At 66.8% G+C, this 26,657-nt stretch overlaps 2 protein-coding genes across 6 annotated transcripts in view; one reads left to right on the forward strand and one right to left on the reverse strand.

The window, feature by feature from the left end:
* Window positions 1-201: 201 nt before the first annotated feature.
* Window positions 202-10,244, forward strand: SLC45A1 (solute carrier family 45 member 1; the record flags this gene model as incomplete). 5 transcript variants are annotated; one of them, XM_084242862.1, is made up of 8 exons in its annotated part: window positions 202-631; window positions 1,081-1,173; window positions 1,760-1,984; window positions 3,814-4,550; window positions 6,387-6,540; window positions 7,313-7,489; window positions 8,549-8,754; window positions 9,981-10,244. In XM_084242862.1, the coding sequence occupies 8 exons, from the start codon at window positions 235-237 to the stop codon at window positions 10,242-10,244; spliced, it is 2,253 nt and encodes a 750-aa protein (XP_084098988.1). The 5 variants fall into 5 exon arrangements, with proteins under 5 accessions (XP_084098988.1, XP_084098987.1, XP_084098984.1 ...); XM_084242861.1 differs by having other exon boundaries at window positions 220-727; XM_084242858.1 differs by having other exon boundaries at window positions 235-631; window positions 7,256-7,489.
* A 6,164-nt stretch (window positions 10,245-16,408) lies between these two features.
* The window catches only part of RERE (arginine-glutamic acid dipeptide repeats), a gene marked incomplete at both ends in the record, with an annotated part of 222,822 nt that continues 212,573 nt past the window's right edge, over window positions 16,409-26,657 (reverse strand). The window contains 11 exons of the mRNA XM_084243550.1: window positions 16,409-16,442; window positions 16,648-16,828; window positions 17,192-17,338; window positions 19,050-19,770; window positions 20,130-20,352; window positions 20,447-21,765; window positions 21,953-22,066; window positions 22,392-22,553; window positions 23,553-23,752; window positions 24,154-24,246; window positions 24,994-25,156. Coding sequence (XP_084099676.1) covers window positions 16,409-16,442; window positions 16,648-16,828; window positions 17,192-17,338; window positions 19,050-19,770; window positions 20,130-20,352; window positions 20,447-21,765; window positions 21,953-22,066; window positions 22,392-22,553; window positions 23,553-23,752; window positions 24,154-24,246; window positions 24,994-25,156 — 3,357 coding nt within the window. The remainder of the gene's footprint in view (window positions 16,443-16,647; window positions 16,829-17,191; window positions 17,339-19,049; window positions 19,771-20,129; window positions 20,353-20,446; window positions 21,766-21,952; window positions 22,067-22,391; window positions 22,554-23,552; window positions 23,753-24,153; window positions 24,247-24,993; window positions 25,157-26,657) is intronic.

The raw sequence follows: 26,657 nt of genomic DNA on the forward strand, positions 1-26,657 counted from the left end.
ACCCAGCTTCGGGCTCGTTGGGGGAGGGGCTGCACTGGCATCCCCTGCAGGCACCGGGCGCCACCTCGGGGTGCTCGGCGTGGGCCTCCACGGGCTTTCCGCTGCGACCTCCTTGTTCCCACGGGAAAGGGGACCGGGGCCGGCTGGGGGGCGTGCTCTCTGAGGGGGAGGCCCCCTGTTGACGGCGGCCCCCGTGGGCTTTCCCCACAGGAACACCCGCCAGCCCCCTGTACGATGATCCCGCCGGCGAGCAGCACCCCTCCGGGAGAGGCCCTCTTCCCCGCGCTGGCCCCCCAGGACTTCTGGAGGACGCAGGTGTCGGGCTACGCGGGGTCCGTGACGCGGCACATCAGCCACCGGGCCAACAACTTTAAGCGCCACCCCAAGAGGAGGAAGTGCATCCGCCCCTCCCCGCCCCCGCCCCCCAACACCCCGTGCCCCATCGAGCTGGTGGACTTCGGGGATCTGCACCCCCAGAGGTCCTTCCGGGAGCTGCTCTTCAACGGCTGCATCCTCTTCGGCATCGAGTTCAGCTACGCCATGGAGACGGCCTACGTGACGCCGGTGCTGCTGCAGATGGGCCTGCCCGACCAGCTCTACAGCCTCGTGTGGTTCATCAGCCCCATCCTCGGTGAGCCCGGCCCGCGGGCGCCGCGAAGCTTCCAGAAGCCTCCGGAAGCCTCCGAGGAAGCCGCTCGGGGCTCCCAGGGGACGGGGCAGAGCCAGCGTGACCCCGCTCACCTGGGACGGCCCCGCTCACCTGGGACGTCGGGAAGGGGAGCCCCGGCCATGCCCCGCCGTCCAGGGGCTCCTCCAAACCAGACCGCAGAACGGGGAGCTATGCCCGTCAGCTGCCGAGCTGTCCCGGGGCGCCCAGCCGCCCCCCTGCCGGGGTCCCGGGGTCCCGGGGAAGGCAGCGGCTGTGCCTTGCGGGGCGCTGCTGGCCCCAGGGGCCCACCGCCTTGTTTTCTCGCTCAGGGCTTAGAGGCAGCCTCTGCGCGGCAGCCTCTGGTCCCCTGACGCCGGGGCGCGAGGAGGCCCCCTGCCCGCGGGGAACCCTGACCCGCTGCTCTGTTTCAGGGTTCCTGCTGCAGCCGCTGCTGGGCGCGTGGAGTGACCGATGTACCTCAAGGTTTGGAAGGAGACGCCCTTTCATTCTTGTCCTGGCCATAGGTCTGTCGCCCGGCATGGAGGTCACGTGCACAAAGCAAAGGAAAACAGCCCCCGCTGCTCCCCGCGGGACACGCTGCAAGTGTTGGCGAGCGCAGGCGCCCGGACGCTTTTTCTTTCTCTCTTTTTTTTTGTGGGACCCTCGCCGGCGGCCGGGGATCGAGCCGGCGCTGCAGACGGTGCGGGCAGCCTCGCCACCCAGCGCTCAACCGCTGCGCCCCCGGGGAGGCCCCGGAGACTTTTTTCTTTTTCGAAATGTTTTTGTTGACGCAGCGTCGCTTCCCGACATGGCTCAGCTTCAGGGGTCCACGGTTTCGCTGCTGACCGTTCCGCCGGGTGGTGACGGGGCACCCCGCAGCCTGGCCCCGGAGACCGTCGGAATCCGTCACTCTGACCGTTTTCTAAAATGAGCCCCTGCAGTCCCCGTCTCCCCCGGCGAAATAAGACCCGGCCCGGCCCGGCCCGAGAAGGGGTGGCAAGGGCGGTGGCCGGGTGGGGAGAGGCTCCCGGGCCCCGAGGGCGCAGGACCGCGCGGGGCAGGCGGGGCGCGGCCTCTGCGTCTCGGGGTGAGCTTGTCTCTCGTCCCCAGGGGCGCTGCTGGGGCTCTCGCTGCTGCTCAACGGCAGGGACATCGGCGCGGCGCTGGCGGACACCAGCGCCAGCCACAAGTGGGGCATCCTGCTCACCGTGTGCGGCGTGGTGCTCATGGACTTCAGCGCCGACTCGGCCGACAACCCCAGCCACGCCTACATGATGGACGTGTGCGGCCCGGCCGACCAGGACCGCGGCCTCAACATCCACGCCCTGCTGGCAGGTAAGGCCCGGCGCTGGCCGCGGCCCCCTGGGGCGTCTCCTCCCGCCCTGGCGCCCATCGAGGCGGTGAGGCTCAAATTCCCGCGCAGCGCTGACCGGCCCGGCTCGGCCGCGGGTCTGCACGTGGGGCGCCGGGGCTGGGGCGCCGGGGCTGGTGTGCACACGTGCACGTCACGCTCCTCGTCCCCCCAGTTACATCCTGAGACCTCACCGTGACCCCTGCCTTAGCACACGCTGCGCGCGGCCCCGGGACAATGCTGGCGTCGGGCCTGTAGCCTCTGCTTAAGGCAGCCCGTCCCCCCGTGTTCATGGGGCTCTGCTTGGGGACGCCTCCCTTTACAGGCGCCGGTGGAACCCCACCTGGTGAGCCTCGCTAGCGCGGCTCCTGCTGCCTCACACCTTCCTGGGAAGGCTGGGCGCGGAGCGTGTCCCCGGGGCACCCATCGAGCCAGCAGGTGGGGAGAGCCCCACGTACGGAACCCGGGAGCAAGGAGTCAACTGTGTGTGTGTATGTGTGCGTGTGTACACAGCTATGTGTGTATGCACACATGCACACCGTGCATGCACACGCGCACGAGCACACACATGCACCCACACGCACACACACGCCGCATTGCACTTAATTTGAAACCCAGGGAACAGCCTGTCAGAGCCAGGAGCTCGGCCAGGCAGGGCTGACCACTCGGAGCCTCGTTCTGGCCCCAGACAGTGGGAGCAAACAAGGGGGGCGCGGGGGTCACCATCCGTGGCCTCTCCAAGCCCGAGTCACTTGTAGAAAATGCCACTGCCCCCCCCTTCGCCACCCCGCCCTCCCTTTGGCCAGGTTTAGGGGCACACGACAGCACTTGTGTCTTCCGAAGGGGCAGGGGGAGCTAATTGGAGCCCGAACATGGGAAATCAAGAATAAGGGGGTGCCTGGAAGCACCCTCTGGGGGACGTGAAGGTTGTTAAGGACATCCAGCCCTGCCGCACCTGAGGGGCGTCGGAAGGTTGACAGGGGCATGTGTGAGCCCAGACCTTCCCCACAGACGTCACTATGTAAACGGCAGCCCCCCAAGTGACCCCTCCCGGTTCTCCCTACAAAGTGCAGGGGGTGCAGCTTCTTCCCCGTCAGGGATGGCCAAGAGAGGGGGTCTCCCCACCCGACTCGTCAAAATAAACCCCCCGTGATCTCGCTAGAGCCGGAAGGCGCAGGAGGGCCCGGGCGGGGGGGCCTGGCAGGGGTGCCCCTTGCTTTCGAGGCTGGGCTGGCAGGAGCAGCACTCGGGGCGCACGTGGTCTGCGGCTGCCGGCGCCCGGCGAGGCGCTGCCCCGGTTCCAGCGCCTCGGTTCCGACTGCGGCGTGGCCCAGCTCGCCATAGCCTGCGCCCCGAGGCCGGGCCGCGCAGGGAGCGGGGACAGAGGAGAGGGCCGGCTCCCGGCAGCCCCATGGCGCCCCCGGCCCGCTGACCCCGGGGCGCACCCACCCCTGGTGAGCATTGGGGCGTCCCCCGAGGTGGAGGTGAGAGTCGTGGGGGACGACGCCATGAGGCCCGAGGCTGGGGGCGCGGCCCGGGTTTGGAGAGACGACACCCCCTGTGCGCCGGGTGGGCCCGGGGAGGCGGCGGGTCTGCACATCCACTTGCGCGGCTCCACAAAGGCCTCGTCTGCAGGGGTCACCCCGCGGCTCGCCTTGGGCCCTGGCAGGCAGCCCCCGAGCCCTGCTCTCGCTCTCAATTTGGGGGTTCGCGGGGCCAGAAGCCCGGGGCCCCGGGGTGGGTTTGGCCGATGGGCCGGGAGCGCCGCCGTCTCGTCCCGTGGCCCCGGGCTCGCGCTCCGCTCTCTCCCCAGGTCTGGGAGGGGGCTTCGGATACGTGGTCGGGGGGATCCACTGGGACAAGACCGGCTTCGGGAGAGCCCTGGGCGGGCAGCTGCGGGTCATCTACGTCTTCACGGCCGTCACGCTGAGCGTCACCACCGTGCTCACCCTGGTCAGCATCCCCGAGAGGCCCCTGCGGCCGCCGAGCGCGAAGAGGACCGCGCTGAAGAGCCCCAGCCTGCCGCTGCCCCCCTCCCCGCCCCTGCTGCTGGACGCGGGCGCCGGCGACGCCCCGGCCGGCCACGCGGCCCCCGGCCTGTACGCCAGCTTCTCGGGCCCCGTCTCCCCGCTCAGCCCGCTCACGCCCAAGTACGGCAGCTTCATCAGCAGGGACAGCTCGCTGACCGGGCTCAACGAGTTCGCCTCGTCCTTCGGCACCGCCAACATCGACAGCGTCCTCATCGACTGCTTCACGGGCGGCCCCGACGGCTACCTGGCCGTCTCGGGCAGCCTCCCGCGCCAGGCGCTCAGCGTCAGCTTCCCCCGGGCCCCCGACGGCTTCCACCGGCCCGGCTGCGGCCTCGGGGACCGGCGGGAGGGGGGCCTGGGCGGCCCCGACGGCGACGTGCTGAGGGTGGGCTCCCTGGACACCTCCAAGCCGAGGTCGTCGGGGATCCTGAAGCGCCCCCAGACCCTGGCCATCCCCGACGCGGCGGGGGGCGGCGGCCCCGACACCAGCAGGAGAAGGAACGTGACCTTCAGCCAGCAGGTAGGCCGGGGCGGAGAGGGACGTGCCCAGCCCCGTCCGGGCCGGCCGAGCCTTGGCGGGGAGGGAGGCGCGGCCGCAGCGCCGTCACCCGCGTGGCCCCCGAGAGCCTACACGGGCTCGGGGGGCCGCCCGTCTCCCGTGTGCCCCAGCCAGGACGCCGGGGGCTCCCGGAGCCCCGCCCCGTTGGCCCGGCGGGGCTGCGGGCCGTGTCCGTGGTGCAGGCCCTCCCGGGACCGCCCGCCGCGTCCACAGCCCGTGCGGGGAGGGCCTGAGGGTTGGAGTCCCCGGAGAGTGGCCCAGAAGCCCGAGCCCGGCGGGTGTCCACCACCCCCACCCCCCCCCACCCCTCCCACCCCCCCCGGGCTCGGCCTCCCGGGAGCCGCGACGTTCTCCTCTCCCGGCGCCGAGGGCCGCGGCTGCGAGGGCGGGACGCTGGGAAGCTGCACTGACTGGGCCCGTGTGCCGGGCCAAGGGGCCGCATCCCCGCGAGGGGGGTGTCCACAGCTTTGGGGGCTTTCTGGAAGAAAGGCTTCTCCGAGCAGACCCGGGGCTGCCCGCACGCCCTCGGGCACGTGCCAGAGCGACCTCGTTTCAGAGGGGCCCGAGCGGGAGAGGGGAAGGCGAGGCTCGGGCGACACAGGCCGGGGGGTGGGAGCCGCGGCAGGGGGCCGTGTCTCCCCCCCTAGCACCCCATCCCGCCCGGCAGTCCTGCCCCACACGGGGTGGGGGCCCAGTCAGGTGTCCCGGCCAGGCTGGGAGACCCCCGGGCTCAGTGGGAGGCTCCTAGAGCGTTTTTGAGGTGGCTGCTCACTCACTCGTTGGGTTCTTGGGGTCCCCCTCCCCTCCGCGGCATCACGCCTGAAGCCTTAACACCCTTCGGGTCACTTCTGAAGGGGGATGGTGGCCTCGCCCAAGTGGGGTGCTGTGTCCCTGAGAGCCAGGACACCCCGTCACTGGCAAAGGGGCGTCTCCAGGGGCGCGAGTCCAGGGCCCCTCGATCTCGATGACCCCGACAGCCATCAGGCCTTTTGTCAACACTGGGCCCCTTTGTTCCCCCAAACGCAGACTGGCTTCTCCATACAGATCTCCAGGGGCTGCCGCGAAGTCTTTTGATCTTTCTGTCCCATTTCCCCGGGGCGCAGCGGCCGGGTCCGCTCCTTGAGGAAAGTGACGCGCGAGCTGGTCGCGAATACCCTGGGCTCAGGCGGGGGGTGGCTCCAGCCGGCTCCCTCCTGCCCGCGTGGGGGCGGCCCCCCAAGAAGGGGGACCCCTCCCCGGCCCGGACCAGCGGGCGTTCGGCCTCTGCAGCCCCGGGGGCCAGAGCCTCTGCTGCGCCTTCTCAGCGCGCCCGGCGGGCACCCCGGCACCCCCAGAGCGAGGCCTCGCCAAGTCGGTGGCTCCGGGAACGTCCATCCCGAGCCCCAGAAAGATACCGAGACGCCCCCGCTGCGGTTTCTAGGCCGCGACGGGGCTGTCCGGCCGTGTGGGCAGCCAACCCCGCGGTCCTTCCTGCACCCGGGCACCCGGCTGCCGTGGGGGGGGACGCCCCTCCCCAGCCCCCCGGAAGCAAGTCCTTCCCACCCCTCTCCCGGAACGGGGGGGGCCGCGGAGGGCCTGCACTGCCGCCCCCCACCCTCTCGCTCCCGTCGCTGCCCACGCGGCTGGCATTGGGGACCCGCGGGCCCAGGTCCGGCCCTCCTGCCGGCCGCAGGCAGCGGGAGCCCGTCCTGGGGCGCCGCTTGTCCCCCCAGGCCACAGCCCGTCGGTCTCCAGGGGTCCCCGCGCCCCTCACCGCGGCCGCGGCGCTCCGGCCCTGACCCGGCCCGGCCCTTGCAGGTGGCCAACATCCTGCTGAACGGCGTCAAGTACGAGAGCGAGCTGCCGGGCTGCGGGGAGCCCGCGGGCCAGGCCCTGTCGCTGCGCCAGCTGTGCGCCAGCATCTGCAGCATGCCCCGCGCGCTGCGCAGCCTGTGCGTCAACCACTTCCTGGGTGAGCCGCCCCGGGGCCCCCACGGGCGGCGGGGGGAGGCTCCTCGCCAGGTGGGGCAGAGACAGCGGCTCTGGCGCCCCCCCCCCCCGAGGGACACCTCACCCCGCCAGAGCCAAACCCTCTTTACCCTCTTGGCCCCTAGTGGCAGCCGCCCCCTTCTGGCGCGGGGCCTGTGCCCTGAAGCGGGTGGGGGGGCCCTGCCATCCGGCTCCCAGAGACAGAGGCCCCGCGTGTCCCCGACGGCCAGCGCCGGGTCCAGGTCTGGCGCTCCCCCGGGGGCCGGCTGCGCTCCCCTCCCCGGGTCCCGGAGGAAGCCGAGCCCCCAGGGTCTCGCCTGCGGGACAGAGCAGAGCGGCCCGGCCGGCCTCAGAGCCCGTCGGAGCAGCGCGGTTAGGGGGCCCCTAAGCCTCAAAGCGGGGTGCCCGCGCGGGGGCCCCTGGTGGAGGCCCAGTGGGGCGTCTCCTCACCGAGAGGTCCTGCTGCCGCTTCCTCACGCGGTCCTGAAACTTAGGGCAGCACCCCGCCCCCTCGCCTTCCCCAGCCCGCACCCCACGCCCCGCGCCCCGCACTCTTGTCTCTCCCGTGGGGGCAGGTGCTGGGCAGCGGGGCCGGGCCTCGGGGAGCAGGGCTGGGCGCAGCTTTCCCAGAGCAAACCGACCCTCTACAGAGGCCAGTGCTGGGGGGGGGGAGCGGGGCGGGGGGGGTGTTGGGGTAGACCGCGGGCCGCTGAACCCCGAGAGCCTGCGGCCTCACCATGCCCTCTGCCTCCCAGGCTGGCTCTCCTTTGAGGGGATGCTGCTCTTCTACACCGACTTCATGGGCGAGGTGGTGTTCCAGGGGGACCCCAAGGCGCCCCACTCGTCGGAGGAGTACCAGAAGTACAACAGCGGGGTCACCATGGGCTGCTGGGGCATGTGCATCTACGCCTTCAGCGCCGCCTTCTACTCAGGTACCCGCCGCAGTCCACCCCCTCCCCCCCTCCCGCGGCTCTGGGGGCCCCTGGGCCCCGCCTGGGGGGCCGCAGATCTGTTCTTGACAACGCAGGTTCCCCAAATCCCAATTTGGAGTGGGACTGGGGCTTTTCTCAGTCATTTCTACAACCCGCCGGGGCCTGCGGGGCGCCCCGCCCCGGGCTGGGGGCTGCGTCCAGACCTGCGGGAGCTGCTGGGCCGAGGGTCAGCCCACGGGGTCGCTGCCCACGGCCCCCACCCTCCCCACGGCCGCGTCCCCCTCCACACAGCGGTGCGGGGGGAGGCGTGGCGGGGGGGCCCTCGCCGGTGGGGTCACGCTCCCGGGGCCAGGTGTGCGCGGGTGCTGCGCCCCAGAGCCGCCCAGGGCCCCCCGGTCAGCCTTCGCCCTCCTCGGCGGGAACTTGGCTCCTGAGGTTTCCCCGTGCCACGGACAGTCTTGTGGTTTATGAGAAAAACTTGAAATACGAAAACCATCCCCGGGCCCGGCGCCGGCTCACGCGGGCTCTCCCGGGCCCGTGGTTTGTGGGTCCCTGTTTCGCTCCCCTCGTTTCTCCAGGCCCAGCCCCGGGGGTGATGTCCGCGGCGGGGGACAGGCCCGCGCTGGCGCCCCGCCCCCTGGGTCTCTCGCCCGAGGCGGCCGCGGGGCGGGGGGCGGGGGGGACCGCGTTCTCGGCGTCCACGTTGCCGCGCCCTCCTGGGCCACCCCGCGAGGCCCCTGGGCGCCTCTAGGAGCGGGGACCAGGCTGGCGGCGCCCTCATTCTAGAGGCCGGACCCGCACAAGAACCCAAGGCTTAGCGCCAAGGCCCCCGTGCCCGCCCCGTCCCCCGCCGTGTGGCCGGCCCTGCCGTCCGCCGGGCCAGCCCTGTCCTGGGCCCCGCCAGAGCCGCCAGGACCCCCAGCACCCCGGGGCCGCCCGAGGCTCTCTGGCCCGGGGCCGCCTGCTGCCAAGCCGGCCCCCCGCCCCATTCCCTCTGGCCCGGGCGGTGATGGGGCAACTGAGCCCCGCGCCGTGGGCAGCTGACCGCCTCCCCCGCAGCGATCCTGGAGAAGCTGGAGGGCTTCCTGAGCGTCCGCACCCTCTACTTCATCGCCTACCTGGCCTTCGGCCTGGGCACCGGGCTGGCCACGCTCTCCAGGAACCTCTACGTGGTCCTGGCGCTCTGCACCACCTACGGGGTCCTGTTCTCCACGCTGTGCACCCTGCCCTACTCGCTGCTGTGCGAGTACTACCAGAGCAAGAAGGTACGGCCCCCGCCGGCCGGCCCCCGTCCCTGCTGCCCCCGCGCTCTCGGGGGACTCTGCTGGGCGCCCCCGGCGGCCGGGGCTCGGGGCTGGCGCCGTGCAGACCCTGAACGCATGGCAAGAGCCCTCCCCCCAGCAGACGCTGCCCCATCCATGTGGGAAGTTGGGGAGCGGGAAGGAGAGGCCCACCCCCCCCGGGGCGCTCCCCAAGCCCGTCAGGCTTCCGGGGCGCCTGCTGCGAGCCTGGGGCGTGGCGAGGTGGCGGAGCGGTCGCCTTGGGTACTAAACTGGGCGCCGAGACGAGCCCAGATGCAGGCTGCGCCTTCCGGGCCGGCTGAGGGGGGGCCCCGCTTGGTGTCTGACTGCAGGAACATCGGGGGCGCCGTCCTGTCTCTGTGCAGAATTTGGGGTTTTGTTCAGCCTGGGTTGTTCTTTAACTGCTTGACTGAGATCTGGCTCACCATCTGGTGCCAGGCCGTTGCCACCATCGTCAACTTTAGAACATTTTTGTCACCCCCAAAAGAAACCGTCGCCCCAGCCCCGCTGGTCTGTCTGCGGCGCCTCTTGGCGGACCCCGCGGCCCTGCCCTCCGGCTTCTCTCCCTGGGCCGCCGTCCTCAGGGCTCGGCCACGTGTCCGAGCTGCTCGGGGCCGGTCGTGGGCCTGGCGCGGTCTGCAGCGAGGGACCACCTGAGCTCGGGGCCTCTCGCCCCCCCTTCGTCTTGGGCCTTGGTCACGTGTGGTCTTGCAGGAGCTCGGCTGGGCCGCCCCCGCCCCCGGCCCCAGCCACCACCGCCTCCCGGCCACGCAGACGGGCCCCCTGCCACCCCCAAAGACAAAGGGCAGCCCCCAAGAGACCAGGGGGCTTGGGCGTCTCTGCTCGGCTCCCAGCCCCCGCCCCCCCCTCCCCCCCCGGTCAGTCCCCTGGGCCCAGCCGCCTGCCCCTTCCGCGGGGCCGCTGCTGGCTTGTGGGTTTGGGGCTGACCCGCGACCTCCACCACGGAGGCGCCCCTCGGGCACCCCGGCTTTACACCGCGAGGACGCGGCCCTGAGCCTGCTGCTCTGCTCGGGGGCCCCTGGCCGCCCCCTGAACAGATCCGGTCATCCCTGGCCGAGCCCCGGGGCGCAGGGCCCGGCCCGTGAGCCCAGCGCTGGCCGGGGGGTCCCGGGGCTGCCGGGCCCGGAGGCGGCCGCGGGCCCCGCTGACGCGGCTCTTCTCCTGGCCAGTTCGCAGGGTCCAGCGCGGACGGCACCCGGCGGGGCATGGGCGTGGACATCTCCCTGCTGAGCTGCCAGTACTTCCTGGCCCAGATCCTGGTGTCCCTGGTGCTGGGGCCCCTGACCTCGGCCGTGGGCAGCGCCAACGGGGTGATGTACTTCTCCAGCCTGGTGTCCTTCCTCGGCTGCCTGTACTCCTCCCTGTGTGTGGTCTACGAGGTCCCCCCCGGCGACGCCGACGAGGAGCACCAGCCCCTCCTCCTCAACGTGTGACGCCGCCCGCGGCCCGGCTGGAGTGTAAATACGCGGCGGCACAATAAAGGGCGGCAGCGAGAGCGCCAGCTTCTGGTGTGGCTCCCGGAGCCGAGGGGTCTCCTGGGGCCTTGGCAGGGGCCCCAAGAATCTCTCATTGACTGTGAAGGCGACGAGAGCCAGGGCGATGGTTCTCTGGGGGGGGGGAGCACCCCCAAGACATCTGCCGACGTCGGGATGGGCACTGCTGTCGGGGAGGCAGGAAACGCCCTGCAAGCTTGCCGGGGGGCACCCCCGACACCTGTCCGTCCACCGTCCGCCCGTCCGTCCATCCCTCATGTCTGCCCACCCAAACCACCTGTCCGTCCTGGGGGTGGCAGGCAATGGTAGGTCTCTGGCAAGACCCTTTGAGCAACGCAGGGTGAAGCCTCCTGGTGACACGAGAAGATGCCTGCGATCCGAGCCGGGGCGCCCCTGGTGCAGTTGAGGGGTCCCAAGCCCCAAATGCCTGCATCGCGAGACTCCCTGTGAGGCAGGACCCCCAACGGGGACAGCCAGGGTGAGCCCCGGCTTCCCGTGCGGGCCGAGGCACCGCACCGCCTGGACTGTCCGCATCCGTGGGCGCTGAGCTGGCCGCGGACCCCGTCCCTGGGGCGTGGCTGTCGCCCTGGCACCCGCTGCACGGAGCTGGGCCTGGCCCCAGGACGCTGCCCGCACTGCCCGTCTCGGGCACACACGGGACACGCTGACCACGTGTTTTACACGAGCAACAGGGCCCTGGACCTGTCACCCACCTGAGGAGCTGGGGCCATGGCAGTGAGCGTGAGGCACAGCTGGGCACGAAACAGCTTTCCGCAGGGCACGCTGGCCACCGCCCCACTGCAGGCCTCATGGCTGCCCTCCCGGGGCTGGGGTGGCTCCTGAGAGGCCCCGGGGCCCAGGCCCTTCCTCCCTGGGTCTTGGCCCTGGGCCAGGATCTCTGCCCAGCTCCTTGCCGCCAGTCTCCCCTCTCCTCTTTACACCTTTGGCGAACTCCTCACCCTAATCCGGGCTCTGCCCTTCCCGGGCCTCCTGCTCTCTGCAGCTCCAGCTGCTGCATCAGATGCAGCAGAGCCCTGGCCAGCGGCTGGCAGACCTGCCCTGTGCTCATGCTCCCCCTGCCGTGGTCCCTCCACTTCTAAGTCATCCTAGGAGCTACAATGCCACCTCCTCCATGCAGCCTGCCCAGGTTGGCATCACCCATTCCGTGTCTTTGTGTCACGCCACTTTACCCTTCACGGCTACCAGCAGAGTGAGGACGGTCTCCTGTCCCAGAGCCATGTGTGGGTGGAGCACAGACCAGGCCCCCTGCCTTCCAAATCACCGCTCCTTTGGGTTTCCTCTGATGTTATTCCCAGGACCCGGCTCTTGTCCACCCTACTTTCAGGATGCTTGGAAGTGCTTTAGGTTTTCTAGAAAACGTGGTGTTGGATGGCTGTGCTCTGGAATGTCTGCTCAGAACGGCCGAATCTTCAGGAGAGACGAGGACCAAGGAGGCTCCCCTCACTCCTGGCTCCTCACTTGCAGAAGGGCTGCTGTGGGCCTCCCTCCTGTGACTCTGCTCCCAGGCAGGGCTGCTGGGGAGAGTAGGCTGGCCAGTGTGGGAAACCGCCCGCGGCCGAGGACGCAGGACCTCTGCCACTCGGCCAGTGTTTACGGAGCCCCTACTATGTGCCGGCGCGGGACAGGAGGTGCAGTCTGTCTAGGGGACACCCCTGGCCTCTCTGCAACACCCACGCCTGCCTCACTCACCTGCAGCCCCGGGGCCCCGGCCGCCGCCACCTGTGCTGCTCCTCCAGTCAGACGGTCCAGTTGCCTTTGGGCCAGGACGCCCACCCCACTCCTGCATCCCGGACGGTGCCCAAGCCACCTACCTCCAGGGAGCAGGATTCTTGGACCCAAGCTCCTCCCTGGGTCACCCTGGGGTGTCCGGGGCTCTCTGCGGCCTGAGCCTGAGGTGGCCCCTGGGCTTTACTGCCACCTGGTGGCCGGGATTGGAGTAGCAGCCAAATTCCAAAGCTGAAGGTGGCGGAGCACCCCGAGGCTTGAGCGGCGAGGGCCTCGCGCAGGCTCCTGCAGCCATCTGCGGAGAGGTCAAGGCGTGAGGCCTGTTGTTCACCGAATTCACGGCTGTGGGTGCTCACGCCCCAAGTTCACTGGACACTGACCCTCAGCACACCCCAAACCTGAGAACGGTGTGACCCAGGGCTGGAGCCAGAGGGGCGGTGAGACGCCCCAGCAGGCACAGCCAGGTCTGGGGGGGGGCAAGATTAAGGGGACCCTGAGGGAGGGCGGACCGCTGAGGGGCCACAGCAGGGGCCCTTCTACCTGCTTGTTTACAACTCAGCTCTCCTGGTACCTGAGGGCCTTCGAGGGAGGCCACGCGCACCTTCACCCTAAGGACGGGCCCTGGCTGACCTAGGGGCTGCCCAGGTGAGGTCCCTGTTCACCTGAACTTAGCAGGGACGCTGACCATCGTGGCAGCCGAGCGCCCAGTGGGTGGAGGACTGGGCCTCGCGCCGCCGGGGCAGTGGCGGGACAGAAGCCAGTGGCTGTCACGTGGCAGGCAGGCCCTGTCTCAGGATGGGGAGGCAGGGTGGGCACAAGGGCCACAGCTACCCCCGCCCTTCAGGGCCCGCTGCGCCCTTCTCTGCCACACAGGTGCAGCCACCGCGCCCCCGCCTGTTCTTTATCCTCGGAATGTTCATCTCTAGCCCTGCGCCAGCGGACGAGCGCAGCTCCCCACAGCACAGCCCAGACGAGGCCCGAGGCCAGCGCAGAGGGCCCCGTATCCCGGCTGCCCGGCCGAGTCCCCGCCGCCTGCCGCGGCTCTCGTGTCCCTGGGACCAAGGGCGTGCAGGTCACGCGAGCTAGCCCGGGCCGAGCCCTCGTGCCTCTGGCGCACGGGCAGCTCGCGCCCCTCTCCCCGGACATTTCCCAAACAGGTGAGCACAGGCATTTCCAGGGACCACGGTGAAGCGTCGGGAAGATGCCCGCTGGTGCTGGAAACCACAGCCTGAGTCCAGCCTGGTGACCGCCGTCCTCGTGACCACCAAGAGGTCCCCCCCACCCCCCAAACCCCGGCCGGGGCTAGGGAACCATCAAGGACGGCAGAGGGGACAGGGCAGGCGTGGTATCCCAATACTGGGGTGCCCAGAACCGCTCCTAAGCCGCTCTCCATGCCCACACCAGGGAGGGGGGCGTGCCACAGGCAGGGGTATGTGGGGAAAACGGGATCTGGGCAGGTGCTCTTAGGCGTCAGGGGGCCCAATTCAGGGCCCCACTATTGCCCGTCAGTGGGGTGGTGCATCCCCCGGAGCAAGTTCTTCCGCCAGAAAAGCCGCATCCCCCACACAGCGCAGTCAGGGGTCTTTCTGGAAGTTGCTTTGGGAGGTTGGTTAAGCAGGGGGGGGGCAGCACAGCAGGGAAGAACACCAGGCTCCCCTCTGCCCTGCCCCACAGGGGGACCTGCCGGGCCGGGGAGCCACGCCAACGCCCCCCCCCCCCCCAAGAAGGAGACACAGCCCGCGGCCAGCGCGCAGGTGCTGTAGTGTAGCTTGGTTTTATTTATGTTCACAAATATTTCAAAAAAATTACAAAATACTCAAATGGAGAGAACACAGAAGTCACGATTTCTGGGTGTCTACTCTGTTCACACTGTGTCATCTCATGGCAACTACTCATATATACATTTAGCTCAAGATATATAGAAACGTAGCAAATCAGAATGTACACTCGCTCTGCTGCGGCGCAGTGAACTGAAGCTCCACCTCGACGACATGGAACAAGATACGACGAACACAGGAAGCAAACCCAAGCTGCAGACGAGGGAGGAAACCCACAGGGAACCAAGGGGTCCGGCTTCAAAGACACGGCAAGAGCCTGGCGCCCCCGAAGCAGAGCGACGTGACCAGTGAGGGTTTCGGGTGGTGGGTCTCTAAGTGGAAGAATCTCAGTGCTTCGCCCGGGGGCGGGGGCGGAGGGCAGACAGCGCACACCTCAGACGGCCCTGCGCGCACACTTCCAGGCCTTCCCTCGAGGCCTTCCCTCTCTTCTCTGGGAACACACGACAGAGAGGAGATAAAGAAGGGCGTGACCGGGTGGGAGGCATCATGTGGAGCCAAAAGAAACCTCGGGGGAGGAAGCTGGGGGGCGGGAGGAGCGGCCAAGGTCCAGAGTCGGGCGAGAAGCAGCCTGACGAAGACCACAGGCGCGCAGGAGAGCGCCCCGCCGGCACACTGGCACCCCAGAAACAGGCCTCCTGCCCATGTGGCCTCAAGTTTAAAAACCAAAGGTTGGTTCAAACTTGCCTCCTCTCTAAGGAGCTGAAGTTAAGGCAGAAATGGAATGAGATAACAAAAGAAGAAAAACTACAAACATGTTCAACAGACAAACCATCCTCTATCTGTCCCAACTGAAACCAGCCGCGGCTCGAACAGAAGCCGGGGACGGCCCGATACGGGTGGACCGGAACCTGAAGCTGCACCGACACCTGCTGGCGTCTGGGTCAAAGCGCCAGCCTCGCCCCCCGGGCCACACCTCTGGCGCACACGCCGAACCGCAGGTCCCCTGCCGGGGTCTGACAATTCCTGACGTGACCACCGCATGCCGCGGCAGGGAGAGCCCCCAGGTGTCTGGGAGAGGACAGTCCCAGGCTGCCAGAAGCTGCTGCTCACGGTGCAGCCGTCCCCGGGCCACCCGCCCCTCACCTGACAAAGCGCGCTGGCCAGCCCCTGGGGGAGGCGGTGGCTCCGAGCAGGGCCGCCCTCCCGCCCCCGCCCCGCTGGAAGCCGGCGCCTCCCGCCACCTCTGCGGGGCAGCTGCCACTCCTGGCTCCTCCTTCCAGGGTGGAGAGGGGGACCCCGACGGCCACTGTTGGACAAGGGTCCCCAGCCAGTCCTGCTCCTGGGCAGACACACCCACGGCAGGGTGGGCCCTGAGCCCCCCTCACTCAAACACGGCCTCCGTCTGTGCCGAGGATGGCCTGGCCTCACCACAGGAAGAGCCACGTGAGGACACACACGAAAGACAGGCTTCTAACAGATTCCTTTGGCAAGCGTATGTGCTGAGTTATTCGTAGGGAACCATTTTCTTGAATTTTCTAGAACGTTCATGAAATTGTCAGAATATTAAAAAAGGCAGTTTACCCAGAACAATCAGATGTGTGTGCATAGAAATCGCTAAGGAAATCTACAATCAGACACACATAAACATGTGCTTTCTACCCAGACAGGAGGACGCTTAACTCCTGCACTCCTGGTGCAAAACGAAAGAGTTTTCTAAGGAGTCCGCACCCGCGGCAAAGCACAGCTGGGAACAGACAGAAGGGAAACCAAAGCGGACACAAAGAAACAGTCTGTAACATCGTCCCTGCAAACCCCTGGGTGCTCGCTGCTGCCACCAAACCCAGCCCCAAGCTTCTGCCCATTGCAACTAGTAACGCCCATCTGCTCCCTTTAATTAAAGGGATAATTATATATAACTTTTTATTAAAAAATCAACTCTGTATTCTGTCAATAGCTGGTAGGAATTCACAATTAGTGACATGGCTGGAAAAAATAGATCAGACTAGTAGTTTGTGGAAAGGAAAAAAAAAAAAGGCTGTTCTAAAATTACTTATTTACAGACGTAAAAAGCCATGCGCAGAACTTCCTCAAATCATGAAGATCTCCTACAATGTATTAAAATAAAAGATTTTTTAAAAATTATAGCTCTTGGATTCCAAACTCATATGCCGCCGAGCTGCAAACCTCGAGGGTTCTGGAACACACGTACCCGAGTGTGTCTGCACGCACAGTGGAGAGTGTGACCTGGATTCTAGCACCTACTGAGAAATCAAGGGAGGAAAGAAAACAAAAGCCAAACCCCAAGATGGCAGGGAAGTTTTCCAAGTGTTCAGTCCAGTCCAGGACTCACTAAGTTTCTGGGGGACGGTCATGCAGGGAGACCCAAACCAGCCTCAAGGAATCCTCTCTACAAACGAACACTAGAATGCCGATACAATTTCAGTTGTGGGCTTTTTAAATATATAAAGAAATCTTTAGAAGATATTCTTTTTGCTTTTGCAGCTCCTATTGTATGTAAAAAGTCCTGTTTCACCCCCCTAGAATTGGGGTTTCCACAGCCAGCGTTAACAAATAAATAACTTATAACTGCTTGTCACCTTCTTTCTTCAGTCGACTGGAAAGGGAAAAAAAAAAAAGCATATTCAGCATCAGGCCTGGGGGTGGGAGCGGGCACAGCTGCGGGGATGAGATGCCACGAGGGACCCCATAACGGAGCCCCCAATCAGAACGGGACCCCTAGAGCCAGAGGGGAGGCGCGCCAAGGGCACAGTCACATGGGACATCGAGAAGCTGGTCGGGGGGCAGGCGGGCGCCCTCACCTGTAATAGTCTTCCTGACTGGGCAGGTGGCCCCCGTGCATGTGGGGGTGTCCATGCAGCCACTGCTGCTCCATGGCCAGTCTCTGCAGCTCCGCTGACTGGGCATGCATGGCCTGCAGCTGATGGGCCGCAGACATGGGGGGCGGGATGGCGCCCGGCAGGTCTCGGGGGTAGGGGGTGCCTGCCAACACAAACAGTCTCTGCTGTGGAGAAGCCGAGAGCGGGCCATGGCTGGCAGGGAAAGGAGAGCCCCCCACCTGGGGGTGGGCGCCCCTGCTCCACAGATGGGGGATGGCGTGGGGCCCCTCCCCACGGGGCTTCGGGCAGGGCCCAGCGGTTCCGGGTCACAGAGAGCCCGCAACGGAACCGGGTGCCGCCACCTCTCCTCCCCGCCCGTAACCGCTCGCTGGACACACGCACTCCTCGCGCCCAGCTCTGGGGGCAGGGGCCCGGCAGATGCCCAGCACGCGGGCATGTCCGCGAACGCACGAAGGGACGACGACCTCCTCTTACGCCGGCCCCTCCTCCCCAGGCGGGTTCTTACCGAAAACCGGGTGGCGAAGCATCTCGTGCTCGTGGGGCGGCTGTCCAAGCAGAGGGTTGGGGAGGGTGCCGGGAGGGTAGGGAAAGCGAGCCAGGTGAGGGCCAGCGGTCAGAGGGTCAACCAGCGGGTGAACCGGGCCTGCTGAACCTACATGAAGGGCACAAGAGTCTGGATGCAGACGGCGCGGGGCTCTGGCTTGTGACGCCCGTCCGTCCCCCTTGGCTGAAGCGACCGACTTCCCGGCCACCAGGGCACCCACGCTCCTGACCCAAGTGGCCACCACCACCCACAGTGCCCAACCCCGCGGAGGCTGCGGAAGACAACCAGCCAGGATGCTGGCCCTGCGTGGGTTCCTCCTGTTCCCAAGCATCCCCAACAGGCAGTCTCCCCACCCCAGTTTGTTGGGGACCCAGGTCAGCAGAGTCTGCCTGCCTGGGTGGATTCTGAGCCCTCTGCCCGCGGCCGTTCAACTAGCACCCCTCCACAGGGCTGCCTCTGGCCGTCCCCCAGAACATACGGCGGTCAGCAGAGTGCCCTGACAGGAGCCGAAACCTCCAGGCTCTGCCTCCAGCCTGTCCCCCGCCCTCTGCGGCCCTCAGCCCAGCTATGCTCTGGCCTCAGGTCCTTTGCACCGGAGATGCCCTTTCCTCTGCTTCCCTCCTCTAAGTCTGCTCAAGCAACCCAGCGAGGCTTTCCCAAAGCCTTTCTTTCTTTCCCGGCATACAAGAACTGGGGTGTAGGCCAGTGGTGCGTGTGTGCAGGGGGTGGGGGGGGGGTGAGGGGATTCACCAGAGACTGAGTGGTCAGCAGAACACGTGGATCCACTGAAATCCACTGCGGAGGGGCGCAACGGGCAAGACAGGAGAGATCTGCTCGCCATGTGGGTAGCTCCCTGGCCGGGGATCGAACTCAGGCCATCGCAGAGACAGCGCTGAGATGCGACCCCTAGACCACCGGGGAGGCCTTCCAAAGCCTTATTTAAGGCTACCTTAGGCTGTTTAGTTTTCCTAGAGGCACTTATCCCTCTTCACGACGTGAGACACACAGACTGCCACCCCCAGACGGAACGGAAGTAGGCACGGGGTGTCACCAGCCCCAGAGACTGCTGGACATGGCAGGTGCTCAGCTAACGTGCAAAAGGAAGGAAGGAAGGAAGGAAGGGAGTGATGCGTGAGGCCCATCCTCACAGGGTGTGGAGGCACGTTTGCTGGGTCTGCATGGCCTACAGCAAGTAGCAACCCAGTTGCATGGGGTGAGTGCAATGGGTCCTTGGTTTCCAGCCTGCCCGGAAGCCGGTCTCAGGGCAGTGCACTAGGCCAGGAACCACGGGCTGCCTCCCTCTCGGGCACTGCTCACTGCCGCCTGCCCCCATTCAGGAGGGCTGCCCCGGGGGGTCAGCAAGGCAAGTGGGTGGAGCCACAGCACCTGCACGGCACAGCATCCCTGCCTCGGGCAGCCTTAACCCCAACCACCATCAGCACATCTGCAGGAGCCGGTCCCCAGACCGGACAGGACCGGGCCAGGGGGACCATCTTGAAACACTCAAAGTCAGCAGATGCCCAAGCCCAGCCCCCCAAGGGGGGCACAGGACTGTTAAGTTCTTACCCAGCGACCCTGGCTGTCCCAGCTGCCTCCAACTGGCCGAAGGCCACAGCCCCACCTGCTGCCCTCGACGCGCCCAGTGAGCACAGGGGGCCTCCCTTCTCCCGGGCCTGCAGGCAGGGCTGAGAACACAGGTCACCAGGGCCCCCCCCTAGGGACACCACCGGGACGCTGGGGGTCCTGACTCTTCCACGCGGGCCAAGCCAATGCCGCCCTCACACGAGAGCTGGGCCCATGGGCCCGCCGGGGCACCCACCTTGGTGGAGAGGGTCCTGCTGGTGCAGGTGGAGGTGCGAGTGGATGTGGGAGTGCTGGTGGTGGTGCGGGGTCACGTTGAACATCTGCAGGCGGGCCAGGGGGTCGCTGGTCAGCGAGGCCATGCGCTCCGCGTGGATCCGCTCGGCGGCGAGTCTATCGGGGTAGCTCATTTCTGGCCGCAGCTGGGGGCCCGCCAGGGCCAGTCTCTCTCTCTCCAAGGGGTTCAGGCCCGGGTGGAAAGAAGCGAACGGGTGGGGGCCCGCAGTGGGGGGGATGGTGAGGGCACTGTGCCTGGCGAAGTGCTCCATGGGGTTGGTGGCGGGGTGCAGAGGGTCCAGCTCCGGGGGCTTCACCTCGAAGCCGGGCTTCATCCTCTCCCGCAGCTCCCGCTCGCGGATCTCCCGCTCACGGATCTCGCGCTCCCGCAGCTCGCGCTCGCGGACAGCGGGGTCCACGCTGTAGAGGCCGGGCATGTGGTAGGCCAGCAGGGGGTCGGTGGGGTTGAGGGGCATGTAGAAGGGGTGGTTGCGGTTGGTGGGCGACATGACGTGCGGCCGCGCGTACTCGCTCAGAGTCCGAAGGGCCGGCGTGTCGGGCCCGATGTAGGGGGGCACAGCCGCGATGGTGGTCGGCGGGGGCTCGAAGGACGGCCGCATGTGGCCGGGGCCGCCAAGCTGGGGGTCGCTGAGACGGCCTTCGTGGGATGAGCTAGATGCTTTCTGCCGAAGGAAAGGGGGTGGGAGGGGTCAGCGCCAGGCTGCCCAGGACTCCGAGCCCCGTCCTGCTGCCACCCGCACCGACCGCTGGCTCGGTCCCTCGAGGGACCTGGGTTCTGGCCCCAGCCCAGTCTAGCCCCACCGTGGCAGCCTCGCCTGTGCCCAGCTTCCCCGGCCCCCGCTGGGCTCACGTGCCTGCACCCTCCGTGCCTCTGGGGTCCCCGGGACGGGGTGGCCACAGTCGCTCTGGAGCTGCCAGGGCGCAGGGCAGAGCAGGGAGGAGGGCCCAGGGCTGCCGGGCGCTCACACCCTGACAGCACCGGAGGCGGCGCGGCACCCAGACCCCCATGCCCGGGACTCACGGCCGCCCGCTCCGCCTCGCGCTCCCGCTCCCGCTCGCGCTCGCGCTCCTTCTCCTTCTCCTTCTCGCGCTCGCGCTCCTCCCGGGCTTTCTGCTCGGCCTCCCGCTTGGCCTTCTCAATGGCCTCCTCCCTCTTCTTGGCCAGCTTGGACCCCGCCAGAGGCATGAAGTACAGGTCTGTCCGAGCGCACGAGTTGTAGCCCCGGTCCAGGTGCTTGTAGAACCTGAAAAAGGCCCATCTCTCAGGGGCTCCTTCGAGGTCCAGCCACCCGCAGCCGCGGGGCTGGCCCTGGCCCTGGCCCAGTCTGGGGGCAGTACCTGGCCGACTGGCTGGCATGGCTGGGAGTGTCCACCACAGTGGGCTCGGGGGATGGGCTCCGAGGCGGGGGAGGGGGACTCTCGGGCTCCTCAGCATCATCCAGCGCCTCTTCCTTGATCTGGACGGGGGGCAGCGGGCAGGCTGCCCCCCCAGGCACGCTGCCTCCAGAAGAAACAGCAGCAGAGCAGGGTGGCTGAGCTGAGGAGCCGGGGCCCGCGGGTGGGGTGGAGGTGGAGGGGCAGGTCGGGGGTGTGATGGGAGGAGGGCCCCCGGGGACAAAGGGGTGCTGAGCAAATGAGGGTTGGGGGGGCACCTGATGGAGACCTGTGGGGGGGTGGGAGGCAGCAGCAGGGGGCAGGCTCTGGCTCTGGGTCAGCACCGGGGGCTGGGCGGGGGAGGAGGGCAGAGGCTGGCTCTGAGGCATGAGCTGCAAGGGTGGGGGGTGGGCTGACGGGGGGTGGTGTGTGGACAGAGAGCTCAAGGGCTTCAGTGCTGGTGGAGGCGGGAGGTTGGCGTTCATAGAGAAGGGTGAGGGCCCCGATAGGTGAGGGGGGTGCTTGTGGGCCTGGGGCGCTGGCAGCTGGGGGATGGGTGTGGTAGGCGGGGGCTTGATGTGTGGCATGGCCAAGGGTGCAGGCGGCAGGGGCTGCTCCCGTGGGGGCTGCTGAGACTGCAGCGCCGACTGAGAGGCCGGGGGCGGCAGAGAACTATGAGGGTGAGCTGCAGCCTGAGAGGCCTGGGGAGGGAGGCCAAAGGGCTGTGGCGGGCCTGGGTGCTGCATCAGGGGCCCAGCCTGCAGGCTGTGAGGACCGGGCGGGCCTTGACTGTGCAGCGGGGGCTGGGAGTGAGACGGGGCGGAGGGCTGGCCTGCTGGCCCTGTCAGAGGCTGCAGCGGGGGATGTGGGGAGGGCAGGCGCTGTGGGTGCAGGGCAGGTGCCTGCTGGATATGGGTGTGGGGAGCTGGAGCCTGCGGCTGGTTGGGGGGCTGGGAGGCTGAAGGGGAGCCCTGTGGAGGGACCACAGAGGCAGAGGGCGTGGGTCCTGGTGTGGGAAGCTGGGTGGCAGCTGGGGGAGCTGTGGGAGGAGCTGGGGTAGCCCCATTGGGAGCCTGCAAAGCCGGGGGCTGGGCCTGTAACATCTGCTGCTGGGCTGAGGAGTCCGAATCACTCTCGTTGTCCTGGGGGCTGGGGATGCTGGGGGAGGTGCTGCGATTGTCCTGGTCGATGTCTTTGGGGTCACTGCTGCCCTCATCATTGACGCTGCGGCTGTCGGAACTCTCTCCCTCGCCTTCAGATGGTGAGTTGGGCCGGCTGATCTCCTAGGGCCAGACAAGTAGGGAAGGAAGCTCAGGGGAGCAGGGGCACGCAGCTCCGCTGCCAGTGGCGGGCAACGCCACCGGGTGTGAGGACAGCCAGCCCACCTCCTGGGGAAAGGTCCCTGCCACCCTCCAGAGGGGATCTGGTGTGGGGGCTCCTCAAGGGCCATTAGGCGCAGGCTCTAGTCACCTGGGTTTTCGTCTTCTTGGAGCTGGTCCTGTCGGCCTCCTCGGTGTCAGAGGCCACCTTCTCTCGCTGGCGCTTGGTGCTCTTCAGAGGGGACGAGGCCTCCTCTTTCACCTTCTGCAGTGGGGAAGCCCCAGGAGCATCACGCGGGGGAAGGCCCGCGGTTGCAGGGACACGACCGTTTCCTGGGCTGTGAGGCTGCATGTGAGACTCTACCTCCGGAAGTGAGTGGCAGCGAGGGCCAGTATGTGCGATGGGGATGCTATGACTTTGGCCGACCCTGGCCTCAGGCCTTGAGGACCCTGAGGGCCAATGCTGGGAGCTGCGCTGCATCCCCAGGTCCTGGTTTGCAGCCCTGGGCTGGGCAGGCCCATGAAGGACCTGCAGCACCCTGTCCCAGGGAGCAACACCAAGTCCATCCCCCAGACCCCCAGCACCTCACCTTGGTGGACTTCTTCACTGTCTCAGCTTTGCTGTCGTTGCTGGAGGTGCTGGCGGCGCTGGGGGAGTTCCGGCCGCTGGAGCGGATGTCTTCGGTGATGGGCGAGGCACGACCATCAGGGCTGGCTGGCTGCTTCTTTCGACCACTACGCAGTGTAGACATCTGCGACCCAAACCAGGGGCTGGTGAGACTGCACCCCAAGTTTAGCACACACGGAAGCCTCAAGAGCCGACCATCAGCCTCTTGGCAAACCCCAGCCCAGGCAAGCAACCGGCGGTCCCTCGCCTGACGGGGGCCCCCGGGGAGAGAGGAGGAAGGGGGGTTCACACGGAAGAGCGAGCAGAGCACTCATCTCACGGACAGCTCCAGTGGCACGTGTGTGGCACATGAATGGAGCGGGTGAGCAGCAGCAGGCAGAGGGCGCCCACCACCCAGCTCTCCAGGCCGAGGCGGCTGTAAAGCACCCACCTTTCCTAATGGAACTGCCCACTCTCCCAACCCTACCCCCCAAAGCAACAACGTGAGCTGATTTCATCTGACAGGAAGGCAAGGGAACCAGAGAAGCGTGTCAAAGGACGCCAGCCGCCTCCAGGACCAAGCTCCTCCCATGTTCTGCAGGGCCTGGGGCTCAGGAGACAGTGGTTCACTCATATGCGGGCACATCTGCCACCCTCCAGTGGGCACTAGCCTGCTGACCGGGATGCCAGAGCCTTACAGGACGCCAGCGTCAGAGGAAGGTGCCTGCCCCACACCCACCTGCCTAACTGGGTCACCAGGAGGCCAAGCTGGAGGCCAAGCCCTGGCAGTATCCTCAGCCCCAACCTGGAAAATGCTGGTTCCAAAGGGTCAGCCCCCTGCCCCCCTGGGAGTCAGTCCTCTGGGGAGAGGGCTACACAGTGGTGAGTGGAAAAGCGACCCTGAAGTTTGTAAAGCCCATTAAACATTTTAAGGGGGAAAAAGCCTGCGAGTGTCCAACAAGCAGAGCTGGGACCAGGGGACGGTCTGAGGGGCAAGGCGCGCCTGCGCCGAGCCGGGCGGGAAGGGAAGGCTCTTCCTGGCCCCTCGGGCCAAGTGGACGCCTTCAGGCAAACCTCAGGAGGAGGACGAAGAGGAACCCCGGTGGCCTCCCAGCGCGCCCCCCACCCCCCCACAGGGACTCACCGAGCCCCGACTCCGCCGCGTCCTCATGCTATGTTTCCCGCTGAGCCCGTCATCCTCCTCTTTGACAGGCTTGAACATAAATGGCGGGGGGTCCACAGGCTTCTCGATGGGGGGTAGCTCGCCGTACTTTTTGAAGTGGATGCGGCAGTCTGTGCAGAGCAGGATGTTCTCCCGGCCCCCGTGGTGCCAGTCTTTGGAGGCTGGGAGGGAGGGGAGGCCGACCTTACAAACCCATGTCCTCGGGGCCCAACGGGTGGAAAAGCCCCTCCGTGGGCTCAGTGGCGCCGTGCCGGAACGGCCTGCCAGCATGGTGCGCGTGGGGCTGCGGGCTCCCAGAGTCCACAGGCCCTGTCCTGATCCGGAGCAGGTCTGCCTACCAATGCCGCATCCCCGCTGACGGGGAGAGCAGCAAGTACAGGTTTCTGGCTTCCTTGTGCAGCCCTGAAGCACGGGGGCATCACTCCTTAGTGCCCGGCAGGTCCCCAATCCCACTCAGGCCCCTAAGTGGTCGAACCTGGTCAGTTCCAGGGAATCTCTCTGGCCCCACCCCCATGCCCACCAAGCCCCTGGCTACCCACCCCTGTGCTCAGGGGCCACTTACTGGTGGTGAAGCAGTGGCGGCAGGCGTACCCCTTCAGTTCCTGCTCGCTGTCCTCACTGTCAAAGTCATCCTCGCTGGCTGAACTGAGGTCCACTGGGCACAGCAGGGACACAATGGGGGTGGGGGAGATACCATTATGCTGGGCCCAGAGGGTCCCCCTTTTCAGGCCTGCACCTGGCTCTGAGCCACCAGTCAGGCGGGGGGAGGGGGGAGGAAGGAAGAGGGGGGCAGTGTTCACAAAGGACCCCTCTGAGCCCTTTAGGGTTACCAGGATGACGGGATCATGTGTAAAGGGCAGTGCAAGGGCCTGCCCTGCTAGATTTGCAGGGGCTGATGTTGCACCTGAATCGTGCCTGTGATGGCCAACAATGATGCACACGACAGGTGAATGTGAACATGGAAGAGCAGCTGTGATGCCTCCCGGCATGTCCACACCCCCAAGGAGCTGTGGGGAGAGGGTGTCTGCAGATACGCCATAAGGGGCCCCAGGTCGAGTGTCTGGGCCAAGACAGAGCCAGAGCCAGAGCCAGACAGAAGGTGTCAGACCGCACAGCACCCTGGGCCCGAGAGGCAGGTCTTGGGAAAGCAGGAGCAGGAAGAACACACCACGTGATCTTCTCAGTCCAAGAGCACGCCAGCCACGAAGCGGGCGCCCGAGACACTCAGGCCGTGGCCGCGACTTGTATTTACAAACAACTAAGATGATGTTAAATTTAGCAGAAAAACTTAACGTAGCACCAACGTGTAAAACCGTCCCCAAGCCCGCCCAAGTCTGGCTGAGACTACACAGGAGCCCGGGTCACAAGAGCATGCGGCTGCAGGTGAAAGGCCCCCACTTACAGAATTCACTGGAGGGGGGTCTGGAGGGCGTGTTGACGGGTGTGGACGCAGTTCGGGTCTTAATCCTCCGGAACACGGCTTGCCTGCGGTGCCTGCGATGGGCCCGAGAGCTGGCTGCTTCCGGGGTTTTCTTCCAGTAGTAATAGAAGGTGATTAGCTCCCCCTGCAAGGAAAGAAGGGCTGGCTGAGGCCCGAGTCCAGAGGGGAGAGGCTTGCGCATGTTCCCGGGGGGAGCAGAGACCAGGCATGTGCTGCTGCCCTGGGGAGAAGGCAGAGAACAGCAGCCCCCGGAGATGAAGGAGAATTGGGCTCCCCAGCAGGACACACCTGTCCACCTGGCCCTGGCTGACCAACGGACCCTGTGCCCCCTCAACCCAGGGAAGCCTCGCATCGAGGGCATCGCTCATCTAGCCAGGACGTGCTGGGTGCCGACCCACGGCAGGGCAGCCCGACCCGGCTACATGTGGGCCCCTGCACGAGGGTGTCTTCACAGCAGTCCAGGGAAATCCCACCAGTGTGACTCGGGGGGGGGGGGGGAACAAAACGCCCCAGAAACAGCCAAGCAGAACAACAGAGGCAGTGGGGAAGCAGGGCCGGCAGGTCAGGGGAAACAGGAAATCTGACCCGGGGGCACTGCCGTGCAGCCACCACCCAATCTCAGCGTGCAGACGGGACAGCTGGCACGAAGCCCGAGGGCTGGACAAGCAAAAGCTCAGAGGGACAGACACGGGGCTGCTGAAGTAGAGACGAGCGCCACATGTCACAGGCCCAACCTTAAGGCAAAGGGGCTCCTCTTTTCATGGCCAGAGGACAGAGACTGAGACATCTCGTCAAGCCTGCAGCAAGGACACAAACCCCAGTGCAACAGTCCCCGCCTCGCGGGGCACAGCGGGCGAGCCGCAGCCGGCCCGGCCCGGCAGATGCAAACACTGAAGTCTGAAAACACCAAGATAAAGCACCTTGACCTGGGATTTAAAGACTGCTTGGAGCAGTGAGGGCCCAGACATGCGGTCGTGTGGCAGAGGGCCGCACCGGGGAAGGCACCTGGGAGAACCCCAGCCCATGACGGGAGCTGCTTGGTCAGATTCCCACCTGCCTCCCCAAAGGCTCACAAGGCTTTGCCTAGGGAATAGGGAGCAAGAGAGAGAAGCAAAGATTTCCTTTTCCAGTGACCTGGATTCAGCCAGGAAGGCGGGTGCTGGGGACAAGTGCCCCCATCAGCGGCTGACAGCTTACCCTCAGGGAAGGCCCATTAACACACCTGCACAGTGACCGCCCTTGAGCATCCACCAGCAAGCTGGCAGGAGCGAGAGACGTGAGTGGGCAAACAGCTTCCGCCAGGCAGGCAGCGCACGTGCGCGGAGCACTCAGGGCCCAGGCCTGACCCTAGCTGGCGCCTTTTCCAGGCCACAAAACCACAGCCACAGCGACCTGAGGGAGGGCCATGACGCAGGACGCGCTGGGCTTGGCCTCCACAGGCTGGAGCCTCGGGGGCTCTCAGTGCGGGCGTGACCCGTTCCTCCCACGTGCCACCTGACGACGTCAGGGACCCGCAGTATCTACCAGAGGACGCAGGACCAGGCCACCAGGCCAGGGAGACCAGGAGGCAGCCACACGCCCCCAGGGCCTTCAGCCCAGGAGCGGTGAGTGGCCAGGAAGGGGGA

Source organism: Talpa europaea, assembly GCF_964194135.1.
Source record: "Talpa europaea genome assembly, chromosome: 9".
NCBI classification, from domain to species: Eukaryota; Metazoa; Chordata; class Mammalia; order Eulipotyphla; family Talpidae; genus Talpa; species Talpa europaea.